General features: G+C 49.8%; 1 protein-coding gene and 1 long non-coding RNA gene across 15 annotated transcripts in view; one reads left to right on the forward strand and one right to left on the reverse strand.

Annotated features, from left to right (window-relative positions):
- Positions 1 to 3,059: 3,059 nt before the first annotated feature.
- Positions 3,060 to 27,333, reverse strand: LOC143437441 (uncharacterized). 4 transcript variants are annotated; one of them, XR_013106917.1, is made up of 5 exons: positions 25,528 to 27,333; positions 13,502 to 13,585; positions 12,607 to 12,688; positions 11,553 to 11,716; positions 3,060 to 11,102 (listed from the first exon to the last, which is right to left on the reverse strand). It is a non-coding gene; the product is annotated as an uncharacterized LOC143437441 (long non-coding RNA). The 4 variants fall into 4 exon arrangements; XR_013106915.1 differs by having other exon boundaries at positions 12,607 to 13,585; XR_013106914.1 differs by lacking the exon at positions 13,502 to 13,585 and having other exon boundaries at positions 3,061 to 11,102.
- The window catches only part of Pax2 (paired box 2), a 93,446-nt gene continuing 86,714 nt past the window's right edge, over positions 20,703 to 27,434 (forward strand). For 2 of the 11 annotated variants that reach the window (XM_076922160.1, XM_076922170.1), the window contains exon 1: positions 20,712 to 21,914. In XM_076922160.1, coding sequence (XP_076778275.1) covers positions 21,890 to 21,914 — 25 coding nt within the window. In that variant the 5' untranslated portion in view covers positions 20,712 to 21,889. Of the gene's footprint in view, positions 21,915 to 27,434 lie in introns of all 11 variants that reach the window. The other 9 variants (XM_076922178.1, XM_076922187.1, XM_076922222.1 and 6 more) reach the window with 8 other exon arrangements.

Here is a 27,434-nt window from a genome sequence, read left to right on the forward strand (position 1 = left end):
ATCAAATTTACTAGTCTGCAAGCTCCGAGAGGTCAGGAGCTATGTCCATCTATCGCTGTCTTCCCAGGGACTAGAATAGGCTCTAGCACATGGTAGGTACTCAATAAATGTTTGTTGAAAACAAACAAACAACAAAAACAAAACTCCTGTAAGTCTTGGGCCGTACATTCTTGGGCCATTACAAATGAAGTCAATTCATTCACCTCAGAACAAAAGCATCCACATGTAGCCTCCCCCCACCCATACTACAGCTATCTATCTCCGATCTTCAGCGTGTCTCCCTACCTCTTTGGTGGATCCTTCCCATTAGACAAGAACTCAGGACGAGAATGCATCTGAGGAGGGCATGGAGAGACAGGCCAGAGCCCAAGAGCAGTTTCTGCTTTTGCAGAGGACCTGGGTTCGATTCTCAGCACCTACATGGCGATTCACATTGATCCACCACTCCTGTTTCAAAAGATCCAGTGCTCTCTTCTGACCTCCTCAGGTCCGAGGTACTCATGTAGCACAGATACATACATGTGAAAAATAAAATTAACAAATCTAATTTTTTAAAAAAGAATGTGTCCGATACTACACCAGAGTTTACTGGCCAAGTGCTCTCCCTAGGTCTCTTTGACCTTTCACCCTCCACTCATGGACACGCTCCCACGTCCACACCAGAGGCTTCCTCCCCTTAGTATCCCCACAGGCACTTTCTCCTATGGTTACCAAGGGAGAGGTCTCAAAGGTATGCTAGCCCCGTCCACAGTTTCACTTCACAGGCCAGGGTCTATCCTTTCCCAGGAATTTCCCACTCTCCACACCAAATCTGAGTCTTTTGGGGGAAGCGTGGGCAGAGAGCAATAATGAGGGAAAGCAGATAAAGCCGGGGAACGCGGGGTGGGGGGGAAGGAGATCTAGGATTTTTAAAACAAACAAACAAACAAAAAAGTGGGAGGGGCAGGCAGCTGAATGAGAGGAGCCGGAGAGCAGGAGGCAGCCGTAGACGGAAGCAGGGAGAAAATAGTGGTTGGCCGGGGCAGCCGCAGAGGCCCACGCAGATGGACATCGGCAGACAGAGGATGCAGGGAGAGCGGGGTGCTGGAGGCTGGGACCCCGGAGGCGCCCTGGCCGGCCGAGGTGGCGGCGAGCCCGTGCTGCCCCAGCCGCCGCCGTCTGTCGCAGGCCGCCCAGAGCCTGGGCCGCGGGGCCCACAGGCGGCCCTGAGAGGCGGCGGCGGCGCGAGGGAAGCCGGGGCGAGAGGCAGCGTAGCCGCGTGTGTGTTTTTATTATTATTATTTCTGATTAAAGAGGAATTCATCTCGTATCTGCCTCCTGCCAGGGGCCGAGGCGCCGCCATTGGGGTTAACGGTGCGGAAGAATACAAAAAAATTTCATTGAGGAGGATTATAAAAGTTACTAGCTGGAACATTAACAGAAGAGTAACTTGTAAAAAATGCAATATTACAATATTCACAAGGACGGCAGAGCGTGGTAAAGCTATAAAATTCAACATTAAAATCTTCCACAGCCTAGATAACCTAGTTAACAAACATGGTATTGGAACTACTTTTCTATTGGGGATGAGGGATACGGTGCCGGGGGCTGATCACACCTCGGCTGAGGGCGGGGTGGGGGCGGGGCGGCCTGGGCTAGGCCCGCCTCTCTCCTGCCTCAGCCTCCTTCCCGTGAAAATGGGCATAACCAGAACTCTCATAGGTGGAAAAGCACTTTCCAAACCTCGAATAAGTTTGCACGTTTGTGATGTTATTTCTTATGGGATGTACTAAGTGAAGCAGAGAGTTCGATATGGGTTTAGAATTCCTGCATAGGATGTATATCTCTCTATAACTGCTGGGAGTGTGCATAAGATATATTAAGAAAGGATTTAATGTGTGCTCCAGTGGTGTGTGTGTGTGTGTGTGTGTGTGTGTGTGTGTGTACTGTGTGTACTCAGAGGGCACACGGAGAAGAAATCCATGATATTGGCATGTAAATAGGGTATGCAGGGCAAGATGATTTGATGTGTACGCTATGTGCTCATGATATGTGTGTGAAGTAAGTGAGCCTCTGTGTAGAACAGATGTGTGTATGCACAGTATGTGTGGGTCAGATGTAAGTCTAGATAGCATAGGAGCATAGGTATTTACTGAGTACATACCTGTATGGTGTGTTCATGTACAATGTGTGTATATTGGGCAGGCACGGTAAATTTTTCCAGGAAAATATGTTTATATGTTGCATGGTTTCATGTGCAGGGTACAGACATCAAAGAGCATTATGTGGCTTTTCATAAACAGTATGTTCCAATACTACCAATAATAAGTTTGCTGCGTATGCATAATATGCGTGCATAGACAGTCCTTGAGGTGTGATACGTGAGTGTGCAGTGCCTGTGTTCAGAGCACATGCACCTGAGTGTGATGTGCGTGTATGAGGGTGGCTGTGGGTGCAAGTGCCCAGATGTTTTGTATGTGTGTCTATATCCATAGTGCACAAGTGTTTGAGCAGAATGTACATGCATGAAAGGTGGTGTGTGTGTGCGCGCACACACGCGTGCATGTGTGTAAAACACATAGACATGGGAGCTGACAAAGTGTACACCTGCAGAAACAGAACAGCTGTGTCTGTCAACACACAAATGTGATGATTCAAAGCACAGACTCAAGGGACAGATCTTGAACTATCTGTACTTCTGTGTGCTAAGTCTATGTATGGCCTTGGGCTAACAGCCTCTAGGTGTCTTAGGACTTTTTGCAGTATGGTGACAGTACTTTATGTCACAGGGTTGTCATTGGGGTTAAGTTAACACTAGCTATGGTAGGAGTAAGAATAGATCATGTCCTAGAAAAAAAATCAAAACAAATAGAGAGGTGTGATTAAGAATCTAGCCATTAGCTGTGCATGGTGGCCACACCTTTTATCCCAGCACTTGGGAAACAGAGGCAAGTGGATCTCTGAGTTCGAGGCCAGCCTGGTCTATAAAGTGAGTTCCAGGACAGCCAGAGTTACAGAGAGAAACCTTGTCTCAAAAAAACAAAAAACCAAAAAAAAACAAAAAAAAAAAAAACAAAAACAAAACAAAAGATCTAAAAATTGCTGGGAATTGAACTCAGGACCTCTAGAAAAGCAGCCAGCATTCTTAACAAACAAAAAATCTGGGGAGCTCGAAAGACAACTCAGATTAGCTTTTCTTGCAGAGGACCTAGATTTGGTTCCCAGAACCCACAAGATGGTTCACAACTGCCTGTAACTCTAACTCCAGAGAATCCAGTGCCCTCTTCTGGCCTCTTTGGGCACTAGGCTCAAATGTGGTGCAGACAGATATACAGGCAACACTTATACATATAAAATTAAAAATAAGAATTAGAATTAAGAATCCTGAGATGGATCAATTATCCTGTATTGTACAGCACTTGGAAGGCAGAGGCAGATCTCTGTGATTGTGAGGCCAAACTGATCTATATATACAGTTCCAGGCCAGCCAGGGCTACCCAGTGAGACCCTGTCGATGATGGTGATGGTGGTGATGATGGTGATGGTGATGATGATGATGATGGTGGTGATGGTGATGGTGGTGATGGTTGTGATGATGATGGTGGTGGTGATGATCTGTCCTAGATTATCTGGTTGGACCTTATGCCACCAGAAAGATCTTTGCAGAGAAAAAAAAAAGTACACATATTATCAAATGAGAACTGGGAACAGAAGCATAGACAGAAATGAGGCAGCCATGACCTATAGGATATGAAAGACTTCCAGAAGATTCAAACAAGCAAATAAATTCTTTCCCAGAGCCCCGAGAAGAAGTTAAGCCCTGCTAACACAATTTCAATTTCAGGATCTAAAAATGTAAGATAATAAATGTGGTGTTTAAGATATTCACCATTTGGGATGGAGAGATGGCTTAGAGCAACTGGAGCCAAGCCCTTTTCTGGCTTCCTCAGACACTGGGCCTCCTCTGGCGCAAGATATACATGCAGACAAAACACCCACACACATAATAAAATCAAATGGTTAAAAAGACGGTAGCAACTTGGTACGGCAGAAATTAAGGCACTAACAATGTGTCTAGAATGTGTCACGTGTGTCGTGAGTACCTTTAAACGTTTGTAAAATCAGTTCTTAGAGGTGATACTTGAGGTCCTAAGCCAGGCCACATATACACCTAGTTGCCAAATTTGTCTTTTTGTTTTCGGCTGTCTCCGGCTGCCTTCGGGCTGCCGATCTAGATCCTGCCAGAGCCTATGTTTGGCCAACAGAAGCATGGATGTGGTCAAAGGGATCTGGAAAGTTCCTTCAGTGTCCGCCTGCCTGCCTGTTCTTCCTTAGTCATGTGTTGGGATTACTACTAGATGCCTGGAGCAGGAGAAAACGTGCAGGATTTAGGATATTCTACTTCATTTGGTCTTACCCAGGCTCGGCAGAAGGACAAAGGTATTGTGGGTGAACATAAATATAAGGCTGTCAACTCAACCAGTTTCTGGATGGCTTAACTACTCTCCCTGTCTCAACTTCCCTATCTGTAAAATGGGGTAACAATGGCATCTAATCCAAAAGGTTGTTTTGAGGACTGAAAGGCTTGTGGAGGTGCCCGGAACATGTTCCCGGTCGATGCAGACATTTGGCATCAGCATCGCCCTTCCCTCCTTCTGAGAAGGGGCTGTGTACTGCTCTGGCTGGCAAGCCAGGTTAAAATCAAAGCCCCACCGCTAGCATAGGAAGTGGTGAAGCTTCAGTTCAAATGAGCCTCAGTCAGCAACACCTGCTTCAAAAAGATGCCCCACGAGGATCAGAATCTAGAAACATGTGGCCTAAGATACATAGACTCAGCCATGTTTGTCCATGTACATCATATAGTTAGAGATAAAGGTAAAAGATTCCTCTGAGTATGGAGGCACACACCGGTAATCTTAAGGCTCAGAAGGCCAAGGCAGGAGGATTGTACATTGACCAGACTGGGCTGCAGCATGAGGTGCTATCTCAGCAGACAAATGCAAATCTTAAAATATGCCAAAGGGCACACAAGGAAAACGATGGTCCTTCCATCCATGTTACCCTCCTGGAGGCAGCCAGTTTCTTCTGTATCAATCCAAAACTGATCTATGCTGGTCCATGGAGATGTGCATACGTGGATGCTTTTCCTCACACCCCAGGGAAGCGGCACACCTGTTTCATGCTTCCTCTCTCATTATCTTGGACATCTTTCCATGTGTCAACATGAACAGACATGTTCATGTATGGGTTAAGGCTGCATAGCACTCTGTTTAAAACCCTAAGTCGGTTAACTCAGCTCAAATAATGGACAACAGCATCAGGATTGCTTTTTTTTTTTTTTTTTTTAAACAAATGAGACAGGATCTCATGTAGCCTAAGCTTGTCTCAAACTCTATATTCAGCTGGGGATGACCTTGAACTCCTGGATTCTCCTACCTCAACTTCTCAAGTGCTAGAACCACTGGCATGCACCACAGCACTGGGCTTTCTGTGACTTCTAACCAGTAAGCAAAATGGCAGTGACTATCCTTGCTTATCGGTCCTTTGATCACTGTCCCATTAGGTTGCTTGTCTTTTATATTTTAAATAGCTTCTAGTACATTTCATATAAAAACCAGTCTTTCTGGTTGGTGATGTAGCTCAATGGGAGAGCACATGTCTAATTTACATGAAACCCCAGAGTCTGATCATCTGCACAAAATGCCAAAAATAAATGAATAAATAAATAGCCACCAAACCTTTTTTATTTTTTTTAAAGATTTATTTGTTTATTTTGTGTATATGAGTGCTCTATCTGTGTGTACTCCTGCATGCCAGAAAAGGACATCAGATCTCAGGATAGATTGGTTGTGAGCCACCATGTGGTTGCTGGGAATTGAACTCAAGACCTCTGGAAGAGCAGAAAGTGCTCTTAACCATTAAGCCATGTCTCAATGTTTTTGTTTGTTTGTTTGCTTGGTTGGTTCTTTTGTTTTGGTTTGGTTTTGAGACAGGGTTTCTTTGTGTAGTCCTGGCCATCCTGGAACCTACTCTGTAGACCATGTGGCCTCAAACTCAGAGATCTACCTGCCTCTGTTTCCTGAGTGCTGGGATTTAAAGCATGCATCACCACTCAGCCAAACCATATTTTTAAAAACTAGACAACTTGTCATTATTTGTCCCATTTTCTGCATGGTAATGATCTCCTTTTTCTCTCCGGTGCTGAGAATTTATTTCCCAAGACTTCATGAGCTATAGATGGCTGTTCTGCATCTGAGATACATCTCAGCCCAGTGTCCAGAACCAAGGACCCCTGTGTGTTAAATAGACCCTCCTGGGCTGGTGGAACGCTCAGTGATGATGTATATATTTGCACGCCCTAAGCTGGATTCCATGCCCAGCATCACAGAAAATTAAATGAAGAGACCTCCGCTCTCCTGTGGTCCCACGGCTCCTTTCAACCGTCTTCTCAACTAACCCTGCCTTTCACATCTGACTCCTGGTAAGATTTGTGCAACAGGCCATATAAAAATAGTGTTGGGTACCAAATAAGTATGCAATACAGATTATTTCTCTTCTGCAAGGAGTTACTATTCTATCTACAGGTTCAGAATGAATGCGTAGACTCAAATTTTGTCTGGTTTTCACGCACGAGTAAGTAGGTTGTCTTCTTGCTTTAAGTCTTTATATTTTTAATGTTGTGTGTATATATGAGTGTTTGTGAGCATGTATGTATATGTAACACATGAAGGCCTGGTGTCTTGGAGGCCAGAGAAGAGTATCTGATTTCCTAGAACTGGAAGTACAGTCATGAGCGACCACATGATGCTGGGTACCAAACCTGGGGTCCTCTGCAAGAGCAGCGAACGGTTTTCACCGCTGAGCCATCTCTGCAACCCCAGAGTTGCATTCTTAGAGTGTCTAGGAAACTGGAAGTCCAAACAGGAAGGGGAACTATTGCTCAGAGATCTGCTCACAGGTCTTCCAAAGCTCTGGAAGGAGGGAGGGAAATACGTCACCTGCATACTGTCAGCTTTAACAAGATGAAGACTAACCTGCCTGTTAGTCTTTCACTGGCCAATATAGTAGCCACTAGCCAAAATTATATGAAATATATCAATTGCATTAATTAAAAAAAAAATCAGCCCGGAGAGCTGGGAAGATAATTCTGCAACTAAAGTGTTTGCTAAAGTGTTCAAGCACGGAGACCTGAGTTCAGTCGCCTGAACCCCTGTAAAAAACATAATAAAAGGTTGGCAATATCAATGTTAGGGAGATGGCAATAGGCAGATTCCTGCAGCCCACTGGACAGTCAGCTTACCCTACTTGATAACCGAAGCCAGTAAGACAACCTGTCTCAAAAACCAAAGTGTAGGACCTGGGAAACAACACCGGAACTTGATGTCCGGTCTCCACAGACACATGTGCACACCACCCTCCAAGAACACAAGTGTACCTACATGGCCACACAAGCAGACACACATGAAGACTCTCTCTCTCTCTTTCTCTCTCTCTCTTTCTCTCTCTCTCTCTCTCTCTCTCTCTCACACACACACACACACACACACACACACACAGTTCCTCAGTTATACTGGCCACATTTCAATTACTCAGTAGCCACATGTGGCCAGTGAGCACCGCCATATTGAACATCTGCACCATCTCAGTTCTATGGGCACAGTGCTCTAGACTAAATTCTCCACAAACCCCTCAACTCTTATCCACCGCTGTTTCTCGTGTCATTCTCTGAGCTGGTACAGAGAATGCACTCAATCATGCTTTGGAATTAACAACTACGGAATAAATGAACAAATTAATGAATGAACAAGCCAACCAACGGCCAGTGGGACACACAACTACAGACTCTTCTACGGCAACATACAGAGTCCGCCCTTAGACAGGAAACTGAGAACAGACTAGATACAAGGCTGGAGACTAACTGTTCCCAAAGATCCAGAGCACCATTCCCAGGACTGAGGCCTGAGAAGGAAGCAGTTCTCGGTGGTGGTTGTCAGAAACCTGTATTCTGGATATTGTTGCTCTCTTTTGGGTGTGTGTCACCCTCTCCTTGAAGTCTGAATAAGTCCTCCTACCTGGAGATGCCTCATTAACCCCTGTGGATCAGAGCAGAGCAAGTGGTCCTCTTCCAAGGGCTGAATGGGCAGCTAGGTATAAGGAAACTGCCCCCACCCAGAGGAGAAGTGTTTCTGGGGCTGCTATACGGGACCCTAAAGGGGTATCAGTGTGGGGAAAGAGGAGAATGGGAGGGGGAAAGGGAAGGAAGGAAAGAGGCAGGAAGAAGAGAGGGAGACAGCGGTGAGAACCTGAGGACAGAGAAAGCACTGCAGATCTCTCTGCATTGGTGTGTCTCTATCTGAGCATGTCTGTGAGTATTTGGGGGACTGTGTGTGCAGCATAAAGTTCTGTGCACACACTGGGAAGTTGTGTGCAGTATGTGGGGAGCTGTGCTTACATACATGGGAGAGTGGGATATGTGTGTACACAGAGGCGTGTGCATGCATGCATAGCATGCGTGCATATAAGTGTGCATATGGCTATCATGCACACATGTGTGTGCACGTGTGTGTGTGTGTGTGTTACTATGCAATGGGAGTCCGTGTGAGAATTTGGCGCTGTTATAGTCAGAGATGGCACATAGTCTGTGTGGTAGGGCTATGGTGGAGGTGTGCACGTGTGTGTGTGCACGTGTGTGTGTGTGTGTGTTACTATGCAATGGGAGTCCGTGTGAGAATTTGGCGCTGTTATAGTCAGAGATGGCACATAGTCTGTGTGGTAGGGCTATGGTGGGGGTTTTGTGCTGTGTGGTAGCCAGGCTGGCTTTCTACACACTCGTGAGTAAGTCTGGCATGTTTCATTTCTTTTGGTTCCTGGATGTGGGTCCCAGGTAGTCCCTACAATCAACTAGTGTGAGCCCCACTTTGGAAGACTTCCACAGTCCCTGAGAGAAGTCTAGGGTCTAGGCAGCACTTCTGGTGGGGCCTTCTTTTTTAGTTTTCCTAGAGAGAGACAGAAGATTACATGAGCTCGGAAGGAGGAAAACCAGAGAGAGAAGCAAGAATAAGACACAGAAAGGAAGGGAGGGCAGGCAGGCTGGCGGGGCCGGCCAGTAGGCCACAGGACCTTGGTCAGCCAGTGGAGGGGTTGAGGAGGGGTGGGAGCTAAGAGGAGATCAAAGACCAAACTGAGAGATAAGGAAAGAAGAGCTGGGAGGGACTGGTAGGAAGTATGGACTCCAGAGCTGGAGAACCGGGACGGATCAAAGGCCAGCGCGGGGGTGGAGAGGGAAGGGGGAAGGTAGGTGGGAGGGACTCCGGAGGGACCCGGGAGGGATGGGGGGTGGGGGGCTGGCGGGCGCTCGGGCGCTCCGAGGCGCGCGGCTCCCCGGGGAGACCGCAGACACTTTGCGGAGATGTTACTCCGGAGTTGGAGACGATGATAAATATGATAATTTGTATAAAATCTGAATGGGTCTTGTTTTCAGGGAGAATGCCTCGGATGATGAATGGGCCCGGCTCCCAGATAGATGGCTGATAAAAAGTGTATTGGATTGGCGAGAGCGATTTTAATTCTCATTCGGTACCTGCAGATGCCGCGCCCGCGCCCTGCCTCTCCTCCCTCCTGCCCACGGTGCGGGGCGGCCGGCGGCCCTGCTGGCCTCGGCGGCTCCGGAGGCTCCTGAAATGACTCTAATTACAGAGTTATTAATTTTAAGAGGAGGGTGAGCGGGGGGTTTATGATTATTAATCGAGCACCGGCGCTCGGCGGGAGGGGCGGGCCGCGGGTGAGCGAGGCTTCGAGTGCGCAGTCCGCGCGAGGCTCCGGGCAGCTGCAAGCCGGGCGAGCTCCGACGGCGGCGGCCGGGCCCCCTGCGGATGCGGGCTGCAGCTCTCAGGGTACCCCAGTGATCACAGGCACCTGTCACCTGTGCCTCCGGAGCCGACGCAGAGCAGCAGGTTCCAGGTCTGACCTGCGCACCTGTGTAGCTGAATCCCAGACTCCACACCAGGAGGTGGGAGGTCGGCAAGTCTGCTGCAGAAAGGCCAAGGCTGAGGCGCTCTGCTAGAGGAGCCTCGACATTTCTATCCCCAGCTCACAACTCCCACAGGTGTCTAGAAGTGCTCATGACCCAGAGCATGTGACATGAATGCATCCTTGAAAGGCGAGTGATCAAGGCAATGACATTCTTGAGGCTCCTATTGCATGCTAGGCTCTATGAGAGGTGCTTTTAAGAATTCAATTTCCCCAGTCTAAGGATACTGGCTTCTCGCTTCCCAAATGAAGAAACTAAGATCAAGACTAACTTGATCTTAGGAGGAAAGCTTCGCTTCAGGGATGCTGTAGACTGCTTCTCTCTTGCAGAACACACACACACACACACACACACACACACTTTTCCTTGGCAGAGAAAGGTGAGGAGGAGGAGGGAGGGAGATGCAAGAGAGACATTTCCTATCTCTAATTTACATCCATCCAGTCAGTCACCTTCATCCCCAGTGTCGGCTCTGAACGATTTGGCATGTTGCCTAACATCCTGTCCATCTTAGGGGAAGATTTTCAAGACTAGACTGCGAGCTGTAAAGGCAGACCCTTGAGAGGAGTACATAAATGGTTTCTGCTCCATGGTGCCTGCTCTGTGGGAATATCTATTTGCTCGATTACAGCAACTGTTTTACAGAGCTCCAAGGTCATTGGGAAGAAGGTGTTAAGCGTTTGTTTGCCAGGAAATGGTTAACTTTTGGAGAAGGAGAAGGAGGAGGAGGAGGAGGAGGAGGAGGAGGAGGAGGAGGAGGAGGAGGAGGAGGAGGAGGAGTAGGAGGAGAAGAAGGAGGAGAAGGAGAAGAAGAAGAAGAAGGAGAAGAAGTAGCAGCAGCTTTCTTCAGAAACATGGCCAGAGGATCCCAATATATTTTTCTTTCTTTCTTTCCAGCTGGTGTGTTAAAGAAGTCAGGAATGGCCCCCAAAGGCCTGGATGATTCTAGGGCTTCCTCAACTCCTGTCTTTTGTCAGCAAGGAGGTGAGGGACTTCTTCTGCCTTAGAGAAGGGAACTCTGGTACAAGGCTATGTGGTGTGGTGTCCTTTAGCTCCCCTAAGGTCAGTTCCGTTGGTAGTCACACAACCCCGCCTGTAGAGAGGACAAGATTTCAAGAAAGATTCTAGGCAGTCTTAACCTCCTGCAGGCTCCAGTGGGGGAGAGGCTTTGGGAAGTTTCCTGAGGCTCTGCACTGGCAACCTAGGTCATGCCTTGGGGTTGGGGGAATCAAGATCAGTCTAGGGCCAGAGGTTCTCAACCTGTGGGTTGTGATCCCTTTAGGGTCAAATGACCCCCTCACAGGGCTTGTCTAAGACCATTAGAAAACACAGATGTTTACATTATGATTCATAACACAGTAGCAAAATTACAGTTATGAAGCAGCGACAAAAATAATTTTATGGTTGGGAGTCACCAGGACATGAGGAACTGTATTAAATGGTCTCGGCATTAGGAAGGCTGCTCTTACCTGTGCCTACTGTTGGGGATCAGGCCTAATCAGAGACTGAGCCCAGCTACCATGTGGTACAGAGGGTGTCTTACCTTCCTATACTGAAGCCAAGTCCAAGGGCATCTTAGCCAGAGACAGGGCCTGGCTCGGAAAAGAAGCTCCCAAGGCAGAGGATACTTCCTGGAGTTTGGGCTGAGTGAGGTCTGGCTGGCCATGTCACAGAAGCCAGCTTTGAGTTTCCAGGCTTAGGTAACCCCTGGGTAGAGGAGAAGAGTGGGGAGTGGGGTGAAGGTTTGGAAACAAGATACAAGGGGGCTCTCATGGGTCACCAAAAGAAAGACTCCCAAGCGAAGTCCTCTTAGACACAGACAGACGTTCTCTTCTGCCTGCCTTTCCCTTGGGGAAAGAGATGTCTAGAACAGCATAAGCTAATAGCTATAGGTTACAGAAGCATTCTCAGGCTAGAGAGCCTGTCTGTGCCACTTGCCTGGTCTGATAGAGGAAAAGCTACTAAAATGCTTTGTGCCTCACTTTCTTCATCTGTAAAATGGGATTGATAATAGTAAGTGAGGGGTAGAGGAGATGGCTCAGAGGACCAAACCTTTGCTGGTAAAGCATAAAGGCTGAGTTTCCATCTCCAGAGCCCACATGAGAGCCAGCTGGCATGGATGCCACCTGTAATCCCAGCACTCAGGAAGTAGAACCCTGAGGCAAACTGGCTAGCTAGGCTAGCTTGGCCTGGTGAGTGAGCTCCAGGTTCACTGAGAGACCCCACCTCAATAAAGTAAGGAGAAATGGAAGAAGACACTCTGTGTTAATGCCTGGTCTCCACAGACACACACATTGCCCACACATTAAAACATGCATATACACATGTCAAATACACACACATACACATAAGCCACACATAGAGAGATGTATGTGAAGATGAAAGGAATTACTGTGTAAAAGTACTCGTGTGTGGCATGCAGTGAGACCCCGGGGTATCTTAGTTATCTCTGTTGTTTTTTTCATCACCCACCTTGCCACTCCAGACCCTCCCTTGGAAGTGACTGAACCCCCCTAATTGTTCTGTCTTAACCATACCTTGTGCTTTGTCCTGTGTTCAGCATAAAGAGGTCTGGGTCCTGGTATGGTGGCACTTACCTGTAATCCCAGCTGCTTGGAGGTTGAGACAGGAGGATTTCCAATTTGACACCAGAGCAACTGAGATTTTGACACTGAGCAACTGAGCAATAAAAAAAAAAAGAAGTCTGAGTTCTGAGTGGGTTGGAAATGAGCTGATATACGTCACGGTTATGGATATACAGACATATTAACTTGTTTGGCTTCTGTGCTCTGTTTTACAGATGTGACCATATAGGCACCATGTGTTCAAGGAATTTGATGACATAGCAGGTATGTTCCTTATCTGAGGAAGGAAGAGCCCACTTCAGGACTGCTGCCTTCATTTCTCACTCTTGATGCTGCCTTCTCTGGCATTTTGGAATTCGTGACAAGCCTTCTTCACTAATAAACATTGTTCTGAGAGGCTGCCTCCTAAAGTGTGGGGCAGTGCAGTAGAGACTGGTGAAGGGTGCTGGGGAGGAGGAAGAGTTGAGAGGAAAGTATTGGATGGCTGGTGAGATGGCTTAAGTCAAGGTGCCTGCTGCCAAGCCTGTTGACCGGAGTTCAATCCCTAGGGGCAACAGAGTGGGACGAGAGGGCAGATTCCCACAAGTTGTACTCTGATTTCCACATTCACCCCTTGGCAAGGGCGTGCTCCCCATACACACACTAAATAAAATTCAATAGAATAGTTTGAATCTCCTCAGGAACCTAAGTAGACCCATACTTACCCCACATATGCACATGTGCACACAAACACACCTGGTGCACGTGGGCAGGCCTCTTACCTCTCCCTCTCCAGGTAATGTCTCTGGCTCCCCCAGGCTGGTTTGCCTTGAGATTTTATGGCTTTTTCTAGACAAGATTGCATGCCTTGTTTCTGCTGCTCTCTCTCACCCCAGCCCATTACACATACCTCCATTAAGGGCCTTACCCCCCAAAATCAGAATTGTTACTCCTTTGTCTAAAATCCCTCAGTGGCACCCTTCAGTGGCACCCCTCAGTGGCACCCCGTGGCCTGCAAAGGAAAATCAAAACTTAGGAAAGATGCTGTTATCTGCTTGTCTGTCTTCTTGCCCTTGCCTGTGCCCTTCCCCTTACTTGGCTTCAGATAGATAGATAGATAGATAGACAGACAGGAATATATGTAGACACACACACACACACACACACACACACACACACATAGATATTTCCAGTTCTCCAACTAGGTATGCTGTTGATTCTCCCCGTGTTTTCTCTCTCTAGGCCCAGGGAATATAATTCCTCCATTTAAGGTACATTTAGTTATCTTTTTCTCTGTGTGTAGGAGATTGAACCTAGGGCAGAACAGATGCTAGGCAAGCAATGTCTCACTGAGTTATAGCCCCAGTTTCTCTGGCCCCCTCTTTTTAAATTTTTGAGACAGGGTCTCACTAACTTGCCAAGGCTGGCTGCGATCTTCCCGGCTTCCAGCTTCAACCTCCAGAGCATCTGGGATGGGTCCCGCACTGCCAGCTCAGTAGTTGAAAACTCTGCTCTTGTAGAGCACCTGGGTTCAGTTCCCACAGAATCACTCACAACTGTCTGAGACTACAGTACCAACCGATCTGACTGTTCCTCTGACCTCTCTGGGCTCTTGCATGCATGTAGTACACACATACACATAAAATTAAAGTTAAAATTATAAAGAGTAGCCTGGATAGACAGCCTGCAGCAACAGGCTTGCCTCCTGCCTAATCATCTTGTAAGATCCCATCATCCTAAGCAAGCATTCTCTAACACCAACTTATACTTCCCTGTATCCTAATCAACCTTGAAGACACACCCATCATCATCCCCAGGCAGACAGGGTCTCACTATGTTGTCCTGAATTCTCTGCAACCCCATATTTAGACCAGACTGGCCTTGAACTAACTCAGAGATCAGCCTGCCCCAGTCTCCTTTGAGCTGGGATTAAAGGCATGCAGCAACAAGCCCAGCTGAGACCTGCCCCCATCTTGACACTTCAGACCTTTTCTTTGCCAACAGGTAGTGTCATTCTTAAGAAGAGACCAGTGTGGGGTTTACATCTGTGGCCACAGTGTGCAGCACTGTACAGACCCAGGCTTATGATGGGATGGCCTGCCACTTGGCTCTGTCCCAGTCAGTGGCATCTCTCTTCTCTCTTAGATTTAAGAGGCCTCAGGTTTCAGCACCAGTTAAACACCCTGTGCCTCTGCACAGGTAGGCAATGACTAAGTCGGCCATCTGCTTCCTGAAGGATTATTTTTCTCCTCCTACTTCAGCTAGGAGGGGAGGTCAGAATGGGGTTGTGGAGTGGGCTGGACCCCATCAACCCAGAAACTCTAAGGATGGAAATTTTCCTGAGCATTTGTCATCCAGAGGCAGCAGGCCAGACTGGATGACCTCCGTTTCTTACTTTGGGTCACGCTGGCACAAAGGCCTTAGCAACCCTTGGGGGGGGGGTCCTCAGTCTTTATTCAGCGGCATCCTGGGAGAGGAAAAGCACAAGCCTGTAATGTAGAATCCAGAAAGGTGGGAGACAGAGATTCCTGCCTCTATCCTGGCAGAGCTCACCAGACGGTTTCTAGCATCTTTACACCTTGCTTTTCCTCTCCCCTCACCTTTCTTCTTATTCTCCCTTCCCCTTCCCACTTTTTTCCTCTTTCCATAGTCTACACTCCTCCTACCCACTGGTCTCTGCTGGCCCAGGCACCCCAAAGCAAGCAGGATCTGTGCAGAGCCTTTCAGTAATCCCAGAAAGCGGGACTAGGAAATGCGCCCTCCGCTGGCGCTGGGTCGCCGTTCTCTGCGTAGCTTTATTTCCCGTCACAGCTGTGGCCTGTCTCTCCTGCCTGGACGCTCCAGATCCACCACAGGGAATTCTCCAAGGGCTTGCTGAGTCCAAGCTGAGGAGACGCAAAGGTTCTGAGCTAAATGTCCTCTACCCAAACCCTGTCCCCGCCCCACCTCAGGCTCTGGCCAAAAAGTCACGAACACCCAATACAACTTCTAAAAAGAGCCCTGTGTCATTTATTTCCTCATTTGCCATGGACTCAAAACGTCACACACACACACACACACACACACACACACACACGCTTTAGTGTGGTCAAAGGCTGGGACTTCTTAGGGACCAGTTCTGCGTGGGACCCGGCCTAGACACCCCTTTCCCCCAGGGCACATCCTAAGCTCCCCTTCTGTGGCCTCCATGGCCTGTGGCCTCCACGGCCTGCGGCCACTGTCAAGGTTAGCAGCAAAGCAATTGCTCTCTTCTTTTGTTTTCTTTCTCTTATTCTCTTCCTTCTTCCTCTCCCTCCTCCTAGCGCTCCTGCTCTTACTTGGTTTCCCTCTTCACGTTCCCTCTCTGTTCGCTTTGCTTTCTCTCTTTCTGCCTCTCTTTTGTCGTCTGTATTTTCCTGTTCTGTTTTCTCTCCTTCTGGGTGCCTCTCTGTTTTTGGACCTCCCTTCCTTGCCCGTTCGCTGTCCCTAGACGAAGCTCGCACGGTTTCTCAACGCTCTCTTCCTGACTGCTCCGTCCTTTGCCCACTTTTTCGTTCTCCTAGGGGACCCCGTCTGGCGGGGTCCGGCTCCCCCACCGCCACGGTGATTTATTCTCCTCACTCGACTGAATCGAGTGCTGAACCGAGCCCCGGAACAAGGGAACAGATTTCTACCAGGAAGGGTTTTGTGAACTTAACGATGCTAATTACGGGGTGCGGGACGCGCCGCCGCTTGAGGAGGGTAGGCTAGCAGGGCCAAGCTGAGCCGGCTTGGGGAAAGGCTCAGGCTGCGGGCCTCCCTGGGCGCCTTCCAGAAGCCTCCCTTACACCTCTTGTCCGGGCTTCACCCTTCCCTGGGAACTTTCCTGTCTGAGTTAACTATTAACCGTTGGCGAGAGGCAATTTTCTTCGGAATTTCAGCGATTTCCTTTTCGCCGTGGAAGCAGATTAACATGCAAACGGGGAGGCGATCGGCTCGAGTCTGTCCCTCCAAACTGTCCCGACCGCCGGACAGCGGAAAACTACAGCTCCGGCCCCCCCACATCTGCTTGAGCAGGGGCCGTGACCCAGCCAGTACCCGCAGAGAAGGTGGAAAAAGCCCAGCATTTGTGCTGGAGCGAAGTTGGGGGGGCGGGGGGGCGCTTAACCCAGACTTAGCCAGAGACCTCAGCCGTTCGTTGGAGTGTACAGTCACACCAGGAACCCAGAAGCATCCCAGCCAGATCCCGGCCCCAAGTTTTGCTTGCTGGAATGTTCAGAAGACACCGGCGAACTCAGGGAGAGAGAGCTCTCTCAGGCCGGCAGAACCCCTGAGCAACAACTCCCTTCCCCCCCCCCCCCCCCCCGCTCTTTATCGCTGCCAGCACCCCAGAGTGCGCACCCTGCTCCGGCTTCTGACCGCAGCAAACTTTGTTAAACTCCTTGCCCATTCACCCCGCTCCGTTTCGTTTCTTGCCTGGCCTGCTCTTCCTGAAGCAGGGAAGGTTATCACCCTCGAATCCTGGGAGTTGGGACCCCCGGCTGGCTGGCACATTACCCTCTGGCCTCCTGCCAGGCTGCCGCACAGCGGAGCTCACCTCGCAGAGAAGCCTTGGTGACTGGAGCAGCCAGGCTTACCACCGCCCCTCCTGCTGTTCCTAGGGCTGCCCTTGTCTGACTCTCCCAGGACACTCGGGACTGGCCCCAGCCATAGGTGGTGCTGGTCTTGGATTACCAACCTCTTGCACAGAGGTCCCCCTAGCTTACTCTTCATAGTTCTAACCTTGAGTTAGTATTTCCCTGCCTGCCAGGTTCTCTCAGCTTCTGGCGGGTTGCCTGTCTCTCTTTCTTTCTCTACATGTGTGTATGTGTCTCTGTCTCTCTTGTTTGTTTCCAGGCACGGACACTGATTGCGCCTTATGAAGTTCTAACTGGTTTTGTGTCAGGAAGATCTTTCTCGCTGCTACCCAGCCTGGCGTGACGGATTAAACATCAACTAGTTAAATAAAAATTAATATCAACTGCCTCCTAACTTCTAATGTCATGTTGTTTATAACTAATGAACTGATTAGGGGATAAACACATCACAGAGACATTCGGCTTTCCTGCCTCAGCTCCATCGTCGCCTGTGCCCACTCCAATGCTGCCAGTTGCCAGGCCAGGAAAGGGGGGAGGGTGGCTGGGGGACAGGACAGGCTGCCTAGACTGAGAGTCCCTTGATCCTTTGCCTCTCTCTCTCTTTCTCTCTCTCTCTCTCTCTCTCTCTCTCTCTCTCTCTCTCTCTCTCCCTCCCGCTCTCTCTCTCTCTCGCTGTCTCTCTCTCTCTCTCTCTCTCTCTCTCTCCTTCTCTTTCCCTTCTGTAATTTCCCCTTCTGTCTCCATTCTGTTTTCTACTTTATCTCTTTTCCTTGCTTTCCCTCTCTTCTGTCCTTCTTTCTTTCCATTCCACCACCTGTCCATCCAGGTTCACTCCCCTGTCCCTGGTGTCTGATATCTCTTCCTCTCTCTCTGCCCCATCCCAATCTGAGCATGCCCCCCTTCTATCATAACCCAGCCTCTCTCCTCTCCTTTCTCTCCCCCACCCCGTTCTATCATAACCCAGCCTCTCTCCTTTCTCTTTCTCACAACACCTCCCCATCCCACCCCCCTACCCCCCCCCCCCCCCCCCGCCATTCTCTCCTAACCCAGCCTCTCTCCTCTCCTTTCTCTTTCTTCCTCCCTGGCTAGCCTAGAGTATAATAATAACCGAAGTCCTTGTAACTGAGCTTTTGCACAGACTCAAAGCAAGGCACAGCCATTCCCCCATAACTTAGAAACACACACACACACACACACACACACACACACACGAACACCTATTTAAAGAGAAAAAAGGTGTTTTTCCATCTTTCCTCTTCCATCTCAAAAGGATCAGGATAACAGAAAAATCCTTAAAATTTGTGTCTTCCCTCTTGTCCCTAAAGCAATTATCACAAGGTCTACTATTAAATTTAATTTCAGAAGGAAAAAAATAAACTGTTTTGGTATCTTTTCTTCAGATCCCTCGCCAGCCAGCCTTGACCCCACATGGGCAGCCTCCTCTTAGGAGGCCCTTTTCCTAAGATACCTAAGCCTGATCACAGTTGTCATCATGAAAACAGTACTGCAGAAAGGCCCTGGCGATTTTTTTTTCCTCCCTAAGAAGCCACAACGTTTAAACTTGGTTTGCCCTGGACCGCAGGGTCTGACAAGACAATAACAACAGAAAAAGCTTTTAAAACCAATTTAGCACACGTGAAAATGTAATTCTAATGAAGAATCAATAGGCCGGCGGATCATTTTTCCTGCAACTCCTTGGAGATCCTGAAAGAGACTTTCAATCAATGGGGCCAGCGATGAGCAAAAGGGCCCAAGAGACAGTGTGTCACAGGAGTGAGGGCTGGTGGACAAAGAGAGACAGAACCTGAGGGAGGAGACTGGAGGGACCCAAAGGACAGGGCACCTTTAACTGGCACCATTTTGTAGGTGTCTGGAGGAAGAGTAGTAGAAGCAAAAGCTAAGAAGCCTTCATCCTCCCCAAGACCCCTCAGTTAGTTGGACAAGATACTTAGCACAGTGGCCTCCACTGCCTTCTCCAGGACCTAAGTCTAACCTTGGCCCTGCCCCAGCTCTGGTTCCAGTAGGAACCAGAATACTTGATGCAAGCGTGGTTGGACTTTATAACCATCTGAGCACGCTCTGTCTCCTAAGAAATCTGTGAAAGGGGTGGGGATTGCTATCACCATCTCAGACACTGGGAAACAAAGACGCCAAGAGGTGTACAGCTGAGATTCCACAGGTCAAGACCAGTGTGTGCCAGTGGACACTTTCAGTTCATTCCAGCACCTGGGAGGCAAAGGCAGACAAATCTGTGAATTCAAGTTCAAGACCACCCTACTCAACATAATGAGTTCTAGACCAACCAAAGCTAGAGAGAGAGAGATCCATTGCAAACAAGAGAAAGACCATCACCACCAACAATCATGTGTGGGTAGTGTGGCTCAGTGGGTAAAGGTAAATGCCATCCATCTTTCCTCAGCATCTGAGTTTGATCCCTTCAGACAATACCGAAGGAGAATGAACTAACTCCTGTCCATGTTTCCCTCTGACCCCCACCATGATCTTCTTTGTATGAATGTACACACCACATTTACACACACACACACACACACACACACACACACACACACACAGAGAGAGAGAGAGAACAAGTGAAACCCCGTTTTTAAACGGTGTGTGTGACTGGGTGCAGTCTTAGGTGACAGTGAGGACCTAATTACAAGTCATCATCTCTTGTGCAATAACAGCCTGATCACCTGATAGCTGTGTGTGTCAGCGAGACTTTAATTGTGTCTACTGCTCTCCTATCCAAGCTCATAAAAATATTTCCCTGTATATAGTAAGAAAAAATATATTTAGATAATGTCTCAGTGTGTATTCCTGGTTGGCCTGGAACTTGCTATCTGGACCAGGTTGGTATCAAACTCATAGATATCTGCCTTCCTCTGCTGCCTGAGTCTTGAGATTAAATGTGTGTACCACCATGATCACTGAAGGTTGTTGTTGTTGTTGTTTTAAAAACATTTACACATTTTTTATGCATTTGGATTGGAAAATCATTGTTGGAGGAGGAGGAAGAAGACAACCAAAGAAGTCTAATGTCTGAAGCAAAACATGTTGGAAGCCAGGCCTGAGGCCTGCACATCTAACTCAGTGCTAGAGTACCTAGATAAGGTGATTCCTGAATTCAAGCCCCAGTACTTCTGGGGGGGAGGGGGGAGTCAATTAGGCCATGATTTGTCCAAAAAACTATCTTGCTATTGGAGGTACAAGCTTGTGGTTCCTTGTGTCTCTCTAGCTTCCTGTTTCTGGTTGTCAGTCTATAATGGAGGGGTTGGGGTCCTAGGGATCAACTCCAAGTTGACTTCAAGAGTTAGTTGGACCTGAGTCACAACTCTTGCTTTGATCCTTTCTTCCCAGGTGCTCGTGCTCTCTCTCTCTCTCTCTCTCTCTCTCTCTCTCTCTCTCTCTCTCTCTCTCTCTCTCTCTCTGTGTGTGTGTGTCTGTCTGTCTGTGTCTGTCTCTGTTTCTGTGTGTGTGTGTGTGTGTGTGTGTGTGTGTGTGTGTGTGTGTGCGCGCGCGCGTGCGCGCGCGCATGACAGCACCATAGACCTCCACTTGCACACAGGGCTTGACCAGAGCTATCCTGGACAGGCACTCAGGGTTAGTTATGAGAACAGGACTCTAAGGGAGAAAGTCCCAGGACAAGCAAGCTAAAACAGAACAAACAGGCAAAGGGACCACAGGGAGGGCACGTCAGTCAGCGTGCACGAGGAGCACATGCGTGTGCTTCTGAAAGGAAGTATAAGCAGGCTCATAGAAGAAAAGTATGTTCTGGGAGATTTACAGAATTTATGGTCAAAGTTGGAGCGACTCCTCCCGATTGAGAGGGGATGCTGTAGGGCCAGGGAAAGTGGGCCTTTGATCACGGATGAAAGCACCAGTGTGGTTACAAAGAGTGTGAGTCTGAAGGCCCAAGAAACTTGGGGAGGGGGGTCATAATACTGCAAAAGGCTGTCTTCAAATGGGGGCGGAATGAATAAGGGAGGGGAGGACCCTTCCTTCTTCCCGTTGGTCCTCACTATCTCTTCAAGGACATCAGGACTTTTTCCTTTTATCCTAAAGTTTTTGTTTGTTGCAAAGAAAATTGGGTCCGGAGCAGCCGGGCTTGTAACGAAGTCAGGGAGCAGCCTCAGGATGAACACATTAGGGATGGGGGCTTCAGGGAAGACTGTGTGGTTAGCAAAAGTTGGGGTGCCTTTTTGTAGACCTAAGAAGCTAAACTGATAGCCCGACAGGGTGAATTTGGGAAGTCTTGGGGAAGGGGACTCAAAGTTAGAAAAAGGCAAGGGTCAAAGCCTATGCAGGCTGGAATTTGAAGGGGGGCGTGTGACTGTGAAGATGCGGGGGTGGGGTAAGAGGGTTTGCTGGCGTCTAGACCCGAGGTTTGGTCTTCGGGTGCCTCTGGGTAGCGAGGGTGTGGGTGTCGGCTTGCCTGCAGGGCTGGGGGCCTCGGTGCGTGTGCGCGCCTGTGCGCGGCCCGGAGAGCCCGCGGCGCCTCGGCCGGTGGCTGTGCTCGGCGACCGGGTGTGCGAGCAGTGCACGCTCGGAGCGGAGCGCACAGCCCGCCCTGGCGGCCGGCAGCCGCGGTTATCTGAGCCGCTCCGTTGCGGGTGGCTGCTCCCGGATCTCCTGGCCGCGGCGGCCAAGGCGAGACCGACTGTGGGGCGGCGGAGGAGCGGGGGAGCCAAGACCCAGGCCCTGGCAGCAGCGAGCTGAGCATGGAACAGTGTGCAGGTCGAGCAGGTAAGACCTAGGACCGGTTGCAGCCAAGGGTGGGAGTGAGGGCGGGGAGGGGGGCGCTGGATCAGTGGAGAAGAATGAGGACTGGGTAGCCGAGGGTGGGTGGGTTTCACTTTTCTTTCCTCCCGGGGTATGGTCCCCAGCGGGCGACTGTGAGGGCTGGAAAAAGAGGTTCTGTGGATGCTCCTCTTTGGGGGCCTCTAAAGCCTCCCCTCCTGCTGACCTCTAAATCTTCTACTGAAAACTTTCCATCCAGGAAAAGTGAGTTTTACAACTTCCCTTTGCAGAAGTTGGCTTTTCCTTTCTACGGAGTGCTTAGGACTTGAGCATTCTGACTTCTCTCTGGGCATAAATATTTTACACAACTTTCCTTAAGTTGGAAACACTGGGCAGGCTTTAGTTTCTGGTGATGAGAATATATATATATATATATATATATATATATATATATATATATATATATATATGCTGTGTGCACATGTATGAGGTTTTGAGTATTTAGCTATGAGCAGTTATGAGCAGTAGTGTAGAGGGTCAAACACACACACACACTCGCACACCAAAAAAAAAAAAAAAAAAAAAAACCAAGAGAGGTTCAAGGGAGGCCTGGGGAAAGATGGCAGGCGCCAGGGGACCTGGATGGGGTGGAGAATCTGAAATTGACTATCCAAAGAGCTGTTTGGGCGCTCTCCTTTCTTTCCCTTCCCCCTCTTCTCCAGCCCTGCCAGCTCAGCTGTGACAGCCCATTAGGTGTCCTGCTGTGGTGCAAGGGTGGGGCGCCAGTACCCAAGCTGAGGCTGGTAGTGAGTGGGAGCTCTGGGTCAGGTTTCCAGAGTTTTCCAAATAATTCTGTAGAGGTCAAGGCCTAACTTGGGGCCTTTTCTCTTCACTCCGCACCTTTCCAAATCTCATTTCTCCCCACCCCACGACCCCAGCTCAAGTTCAGCTCTTTCAACTGATAATTCAGGTGCTCCTGCCCCTCCTGCCCCACGACCCGCCAGCTCTTGCTCTAGCTTCTTGGCTCAATCCTTGAACTGTCCCCAGTCTTCTCTAGGGCCTCTTTCCCACTGAAGATCCTGAGCCCCTGTGAGTGCTAAGTGTGGCCTCGTGGGCTTTTAGGGCTCTGGGCAGACCCTCCACTCAGAGGTTTAAGTAGGGAGATCAATAGCAAACAGTTGTAATGATCTAATTAATTATGGCAAAATTAAAAGCGAGTATAAAATCAATCTCTGATGGTGTTGAAGATGGAATTCAATTGAGAGCCCATCTGTGCACCCCCTCGACCGTATAAATATGCAGCCCAAGGACAGATCTAATGGCTGAGCCTTCCTGGGAGCCTCTCTCCCCCTTTCTTCCTTTCCTACACCGCTTCCTTTTCTCCACCTCATGCTCTCAGAATCCGTCTTGCCTCTTGCCCCTGCCCCTCCTTCTCAGGACCCCTTTGCTCAGGTAGGAACACATCCATCCTTTCTCTTTGCAGGCGCCTCTCCCACCCTGACTTATAGACTAAGGTGCCTAGGCTGGGTTCCCAGTCCCCAGCAAGCAGCTTCCTGCTCAGCACCTCAGGAAGGAAAAGGCAGAGAGGAGGGAGGCATCTCTGTGATCCTGTCAGGGGTCTTATTCCAAGTTACAAGTGGGACAGGAGAAAAAACCAGGTGCTTCATTCACCCTTACCCTAGGCGCACCTGATGGGCTAGGCTTGCGGGACATTTTCCTTTCCTGGAGCCAGGCTGGCGCTCCAGGGGGGTACAGTTTTCACAGGGTGGGGAGAAGCTGCCAAAACTAGGCAGGAGGCAGGAAATGTTGAAGAGGAAAAATGGCTATTTTTTTTTTCAAGATAACCCCACTACCAAGCAAAGTTGGAGTCCTCTTCCCTCCTGAACGCATTGTTTTCCCCTTTCTCTCTTCCACTCTTCCCGGATCCTCTACCTTTACCCTCTCCACCAAAGGCTTTTCCCGCTACTGCACAGCCCCTTCAGTGCCCTGTGGCTCCCTCTGTGACTCCCTATGGACCTTTTGCAATCTGGCTGTTCAGACTGGCAGTGACCGTACCGAAGAACAGGGGAGCCAGCAAGCAAATTCGCCCAATGGCAGCACTAGTGCAAGCGCCACAACCGGGTTTACGTGAGATGCGGGTTTTATTTGCTCTCCCCGGGATGATTCTGAGCAGCAACAACAACAAACTTGGGAAGGGTAAAGAAAAGGGAAAGGAGGGTCAGTCGGCCGGCCACTAGGTCGTTGAGAGCCTTAGCATCCAAGGTGTAAAACTGAGAGTCTCTCTCTCTGCACTGTCCCAACCCCAGTCAGCGTTCTGGCTCCCTATAGGTGATCCCCTGCCTCTTCCCTTTGAGGCCCGGAGTGGACTCCCAGATTGCCACTGAGTTCCCAGGGTTTTGTGGTTGTGATGGTGCTGGGGTAGTTGTTTCCCTCAGAGATCTCCTTCTCCCTGATCCATTCACTGCGTCTTCAGAGCCTGGGGGAAGACACAGCCTGACACCTCCCTCCCTCTTTTACTGGGCCTCTTCACCCTGTTATTAATTGCTGTGTTGACCTGCAAGATTGATTGGCAGCCCTGCTGGAAGAGGCCGGGCGGCCTCGGCCTCGGAGCAGCCTGGGCCGAGGGCTGAGTGGGGAGGGGGAGGCACTGGAAACGGGTCCTGGGCTTCTACCTCAGCCCGGCATGGAACACAGCTGTTTGCCTAAACACTCAAAACACTCACTGCTCAAAAAACCCCTTACAGCACTCAAACACAGCCAAACACCTCACAAGAGATGCTCTGCCTCTAAAGAAACACAGGAGGAATTCTCCTAATTGATTTAGACATTGAAAGGGTTTTTCTCCCTTCGTTAATCAGTTCCATCAATGTATTCGTTAGCCGCGGGTTTATCTAGAGCTCACCGCTAGTCTAGACGTGGATGAGAGAAGCCCCGAGTCTGAGCTCCTGTCTATCTGAGATTCACTTTGGGCTGCTTTTTCTTTTTAGGGACAGTGGCAGAAATTTAAGAGACAATCCTGGATACAGATGACCCTTAAAGTCTCAAACCAAATCATCCCCTTTCTGGCCAAAGAAGGGAACGTGATCTGGTCCCCTTAAAAAAAAAAAAATGTTTCTGCTCCAGCAAAATTGGAGGGAATAGATGCTCTGGTTTGCAGAGAGCAGAGGGCAGAGTCGTGTAGCACCAAAAGCAGAAATCTAACCCTTAGGGGGGACCTTCCCTCCCTATCTCTTCCTAGTCTGAGTCCAATCGGTCACCTGCAAGCTCACACAGTTACAACACACACACACACACACACCCAGCCAGGCAGCTGCTTCTACTTCGGACTAGAGCTCCCATCCCGACCCGAGGTCACAGGACGTCGGGCTAGATCCCCGGAGGGTGTCTAAGCAAGGCTTGGTGGCAGAGGCGGGCGTGTACAAACCTTGGTCTGCTTCACTCCCCCGAGACCCTTTCCTAGCCCCCCCTCCCAACTCAGCCTGCCCTTCTTGCCCCTGGGTCCTCTCTCCCCTCCTCTGCCGGTCCTTTGTTTTCAGCCACCTCGCAGCCCTTCCCCAGCCTCAGTGGCCGTGCCCACAAGGCCTCCCTTGCCTCACTGGAGGGTTTCGCTCTGCCTTACCGGCTCCCGGCTCAGGCGCGCTCCGCCTGCTCCTCACATCCACACAGCTGCGGCGAGAGGAGGAAGGGAGGGCGGCGCGGATGGATCCCAGACAGTAGATTTGGTGTCTGCTCGCAACTCCCGGGAAACTCTGCTCCCGCCCCTCTCCAACTATTGCTCGGCACCGCAGGGCCGAGAGCCCTCCTTCGCACACGGCCCCTTTCCTTTCCCGACGTGTCGGCCTTGGCTATTTAGCCATCTCTAGCTTTCCCTCATCTGGAGTAACCCAGCACTCAGTTGCCTTTCAACTACCTCTTACTACCTCCTGTCTCCTCCCTCTGCGGTCCCTGTAGTAGCTGTGGCGGCGGCGGGTGGCGCTGGGGGACATCCCGGATCAGCCTGTACCCTCCACCACAGCCCGATGAGCTGAGGGCTGGAGCAGGCTAAGAAGAGGGTTAATCATTACTTCCCCACCAACACTCTGCCACCCTTGGACTCTCTCACCCAGGCTCAGAGGAGGAGGGGATCAGCTGGCCCGGTGGAGACCGGCTTTGCCCAGCCAGCCTCAGCAGGCCTTCAAGGGACAGGCCTCTTTTCAGTGGTCTCAGCACCCACTTTGAGTTCTCCTTTTTTCACCTCTTCTCCCCTCTCTCTGCCTCCTCTTAGGCTCTGCCTCTCATCTCTACTCGGTCTTTGGCAAGTTGACTGCAGGTTCTGAGAGGACCAACTCTCTTTGTTTGGAACAGGACAGAAAGGGATTTCCTTCCCCGGCCTCTGCCAAAGGTTTTTGAAGAGTGGCCCAAAGTGGACCGCGCCTCAGGTTCCAATTAACCCGATGGTTGGGGATGTGGGTGAGAAATGTAACTGATCTAGCGGTTACAGTGGACTGTGGGGTGGGGGGCGTGCAGGAAGTAGGATTGGAGGAGTGGCAGAAGAGATGAAGAGAAACCTGGATGGGTGTGGTATAGTCAAAAGAGAAGGGGCGGGAGTCAGAAAAGAAGGATTAGAGGAAGGAGAAGCGGTGGGAAAACCAAGGGGACATTTATGGGGTAGGAATAGAATGGAAAACACCCCCGCCCCGTTGTTCTGGCAGCCTACAAGCTCAGATTCCTCCTTTCCCTCGTTGTGGGTGTCAGGTGCTCAGAAAGCTGAACAATTACACCTTCCTCTACTTTAGAAATGTTTGCTTTTCAAAGTGTCCAGTGGTGGGCTACATAGTGGACAGGTGTAATTATCCCCATTTTACAGGTGAGTAAACTGGGGTCTACGGAAGTAAAGAGACTCCACAGGCAGAGGCAACTTCTCCTTCCTGTAAGCTGTGGGGTGAATGGCTGCTTTAGCAACCCTTCCTGAGTGCCTGGGGCTAGTACCCATGCTATTTAGGTATGAGCCAGGAGTCAGGTTATCCGGGCCTGATTACTGGGGTCTCCTTGATTCTTTCCCCACCAAGTTTTTCCTCTTCGGTCATGTTCTCCACTCCTACCCCGTGAGATTGCTAGCCACGTCTTGAGTATTTTTTTTACTCCTCCCCCCCGCTACCAGTTCAGTGGACCACAGGCTGCCACCTGGCTGACCCGTGCCAGTATGAGGCCCCTTTGGTGGCCAAGTGGTTTGTATTGTCATTGCTCCTCAAAGGGGCTGTGAAGGGCCTGAGAGGTTGCTAGGTCCTCTTATGAAGGGAAGCAGGGTTAAAGGGAGGAGGGGCCAAAAAGGATAAAGGCTCAGCACGTGCGCGCCGCCTCATCAGGACCAAGCGACCAGGCGGGCGGGGCCAGCTGGCAGTCAGGACCCCCAGGATTCTTGTGGGGTGTCCAAATATTGGGAACAAAGGCGGGAAAAAGAAGAGAGCCGGAGGGAGGGAGGGAGAAAGGGAGAGCGCGAGGAAGCAGAAATTAGGGGGTCTTAGATGAAAAAAAAAAGTAGCTTTA

Source organism: Arvicanthis niloticus, chromosome 1 (assembly GCF_011762505.2).
Source record: "Arvicanthis niloticus isolate mArvNil1 chromosome 1, mArvNil1.pat.X, whole genome shotgun sequence".
Taxonomy (NCBI): Eukaryota; Metazoa; Chordata; class Mammalia; order Rodentia; family Muridae; genus Arvicanthis; species Arvicanthis niloticus.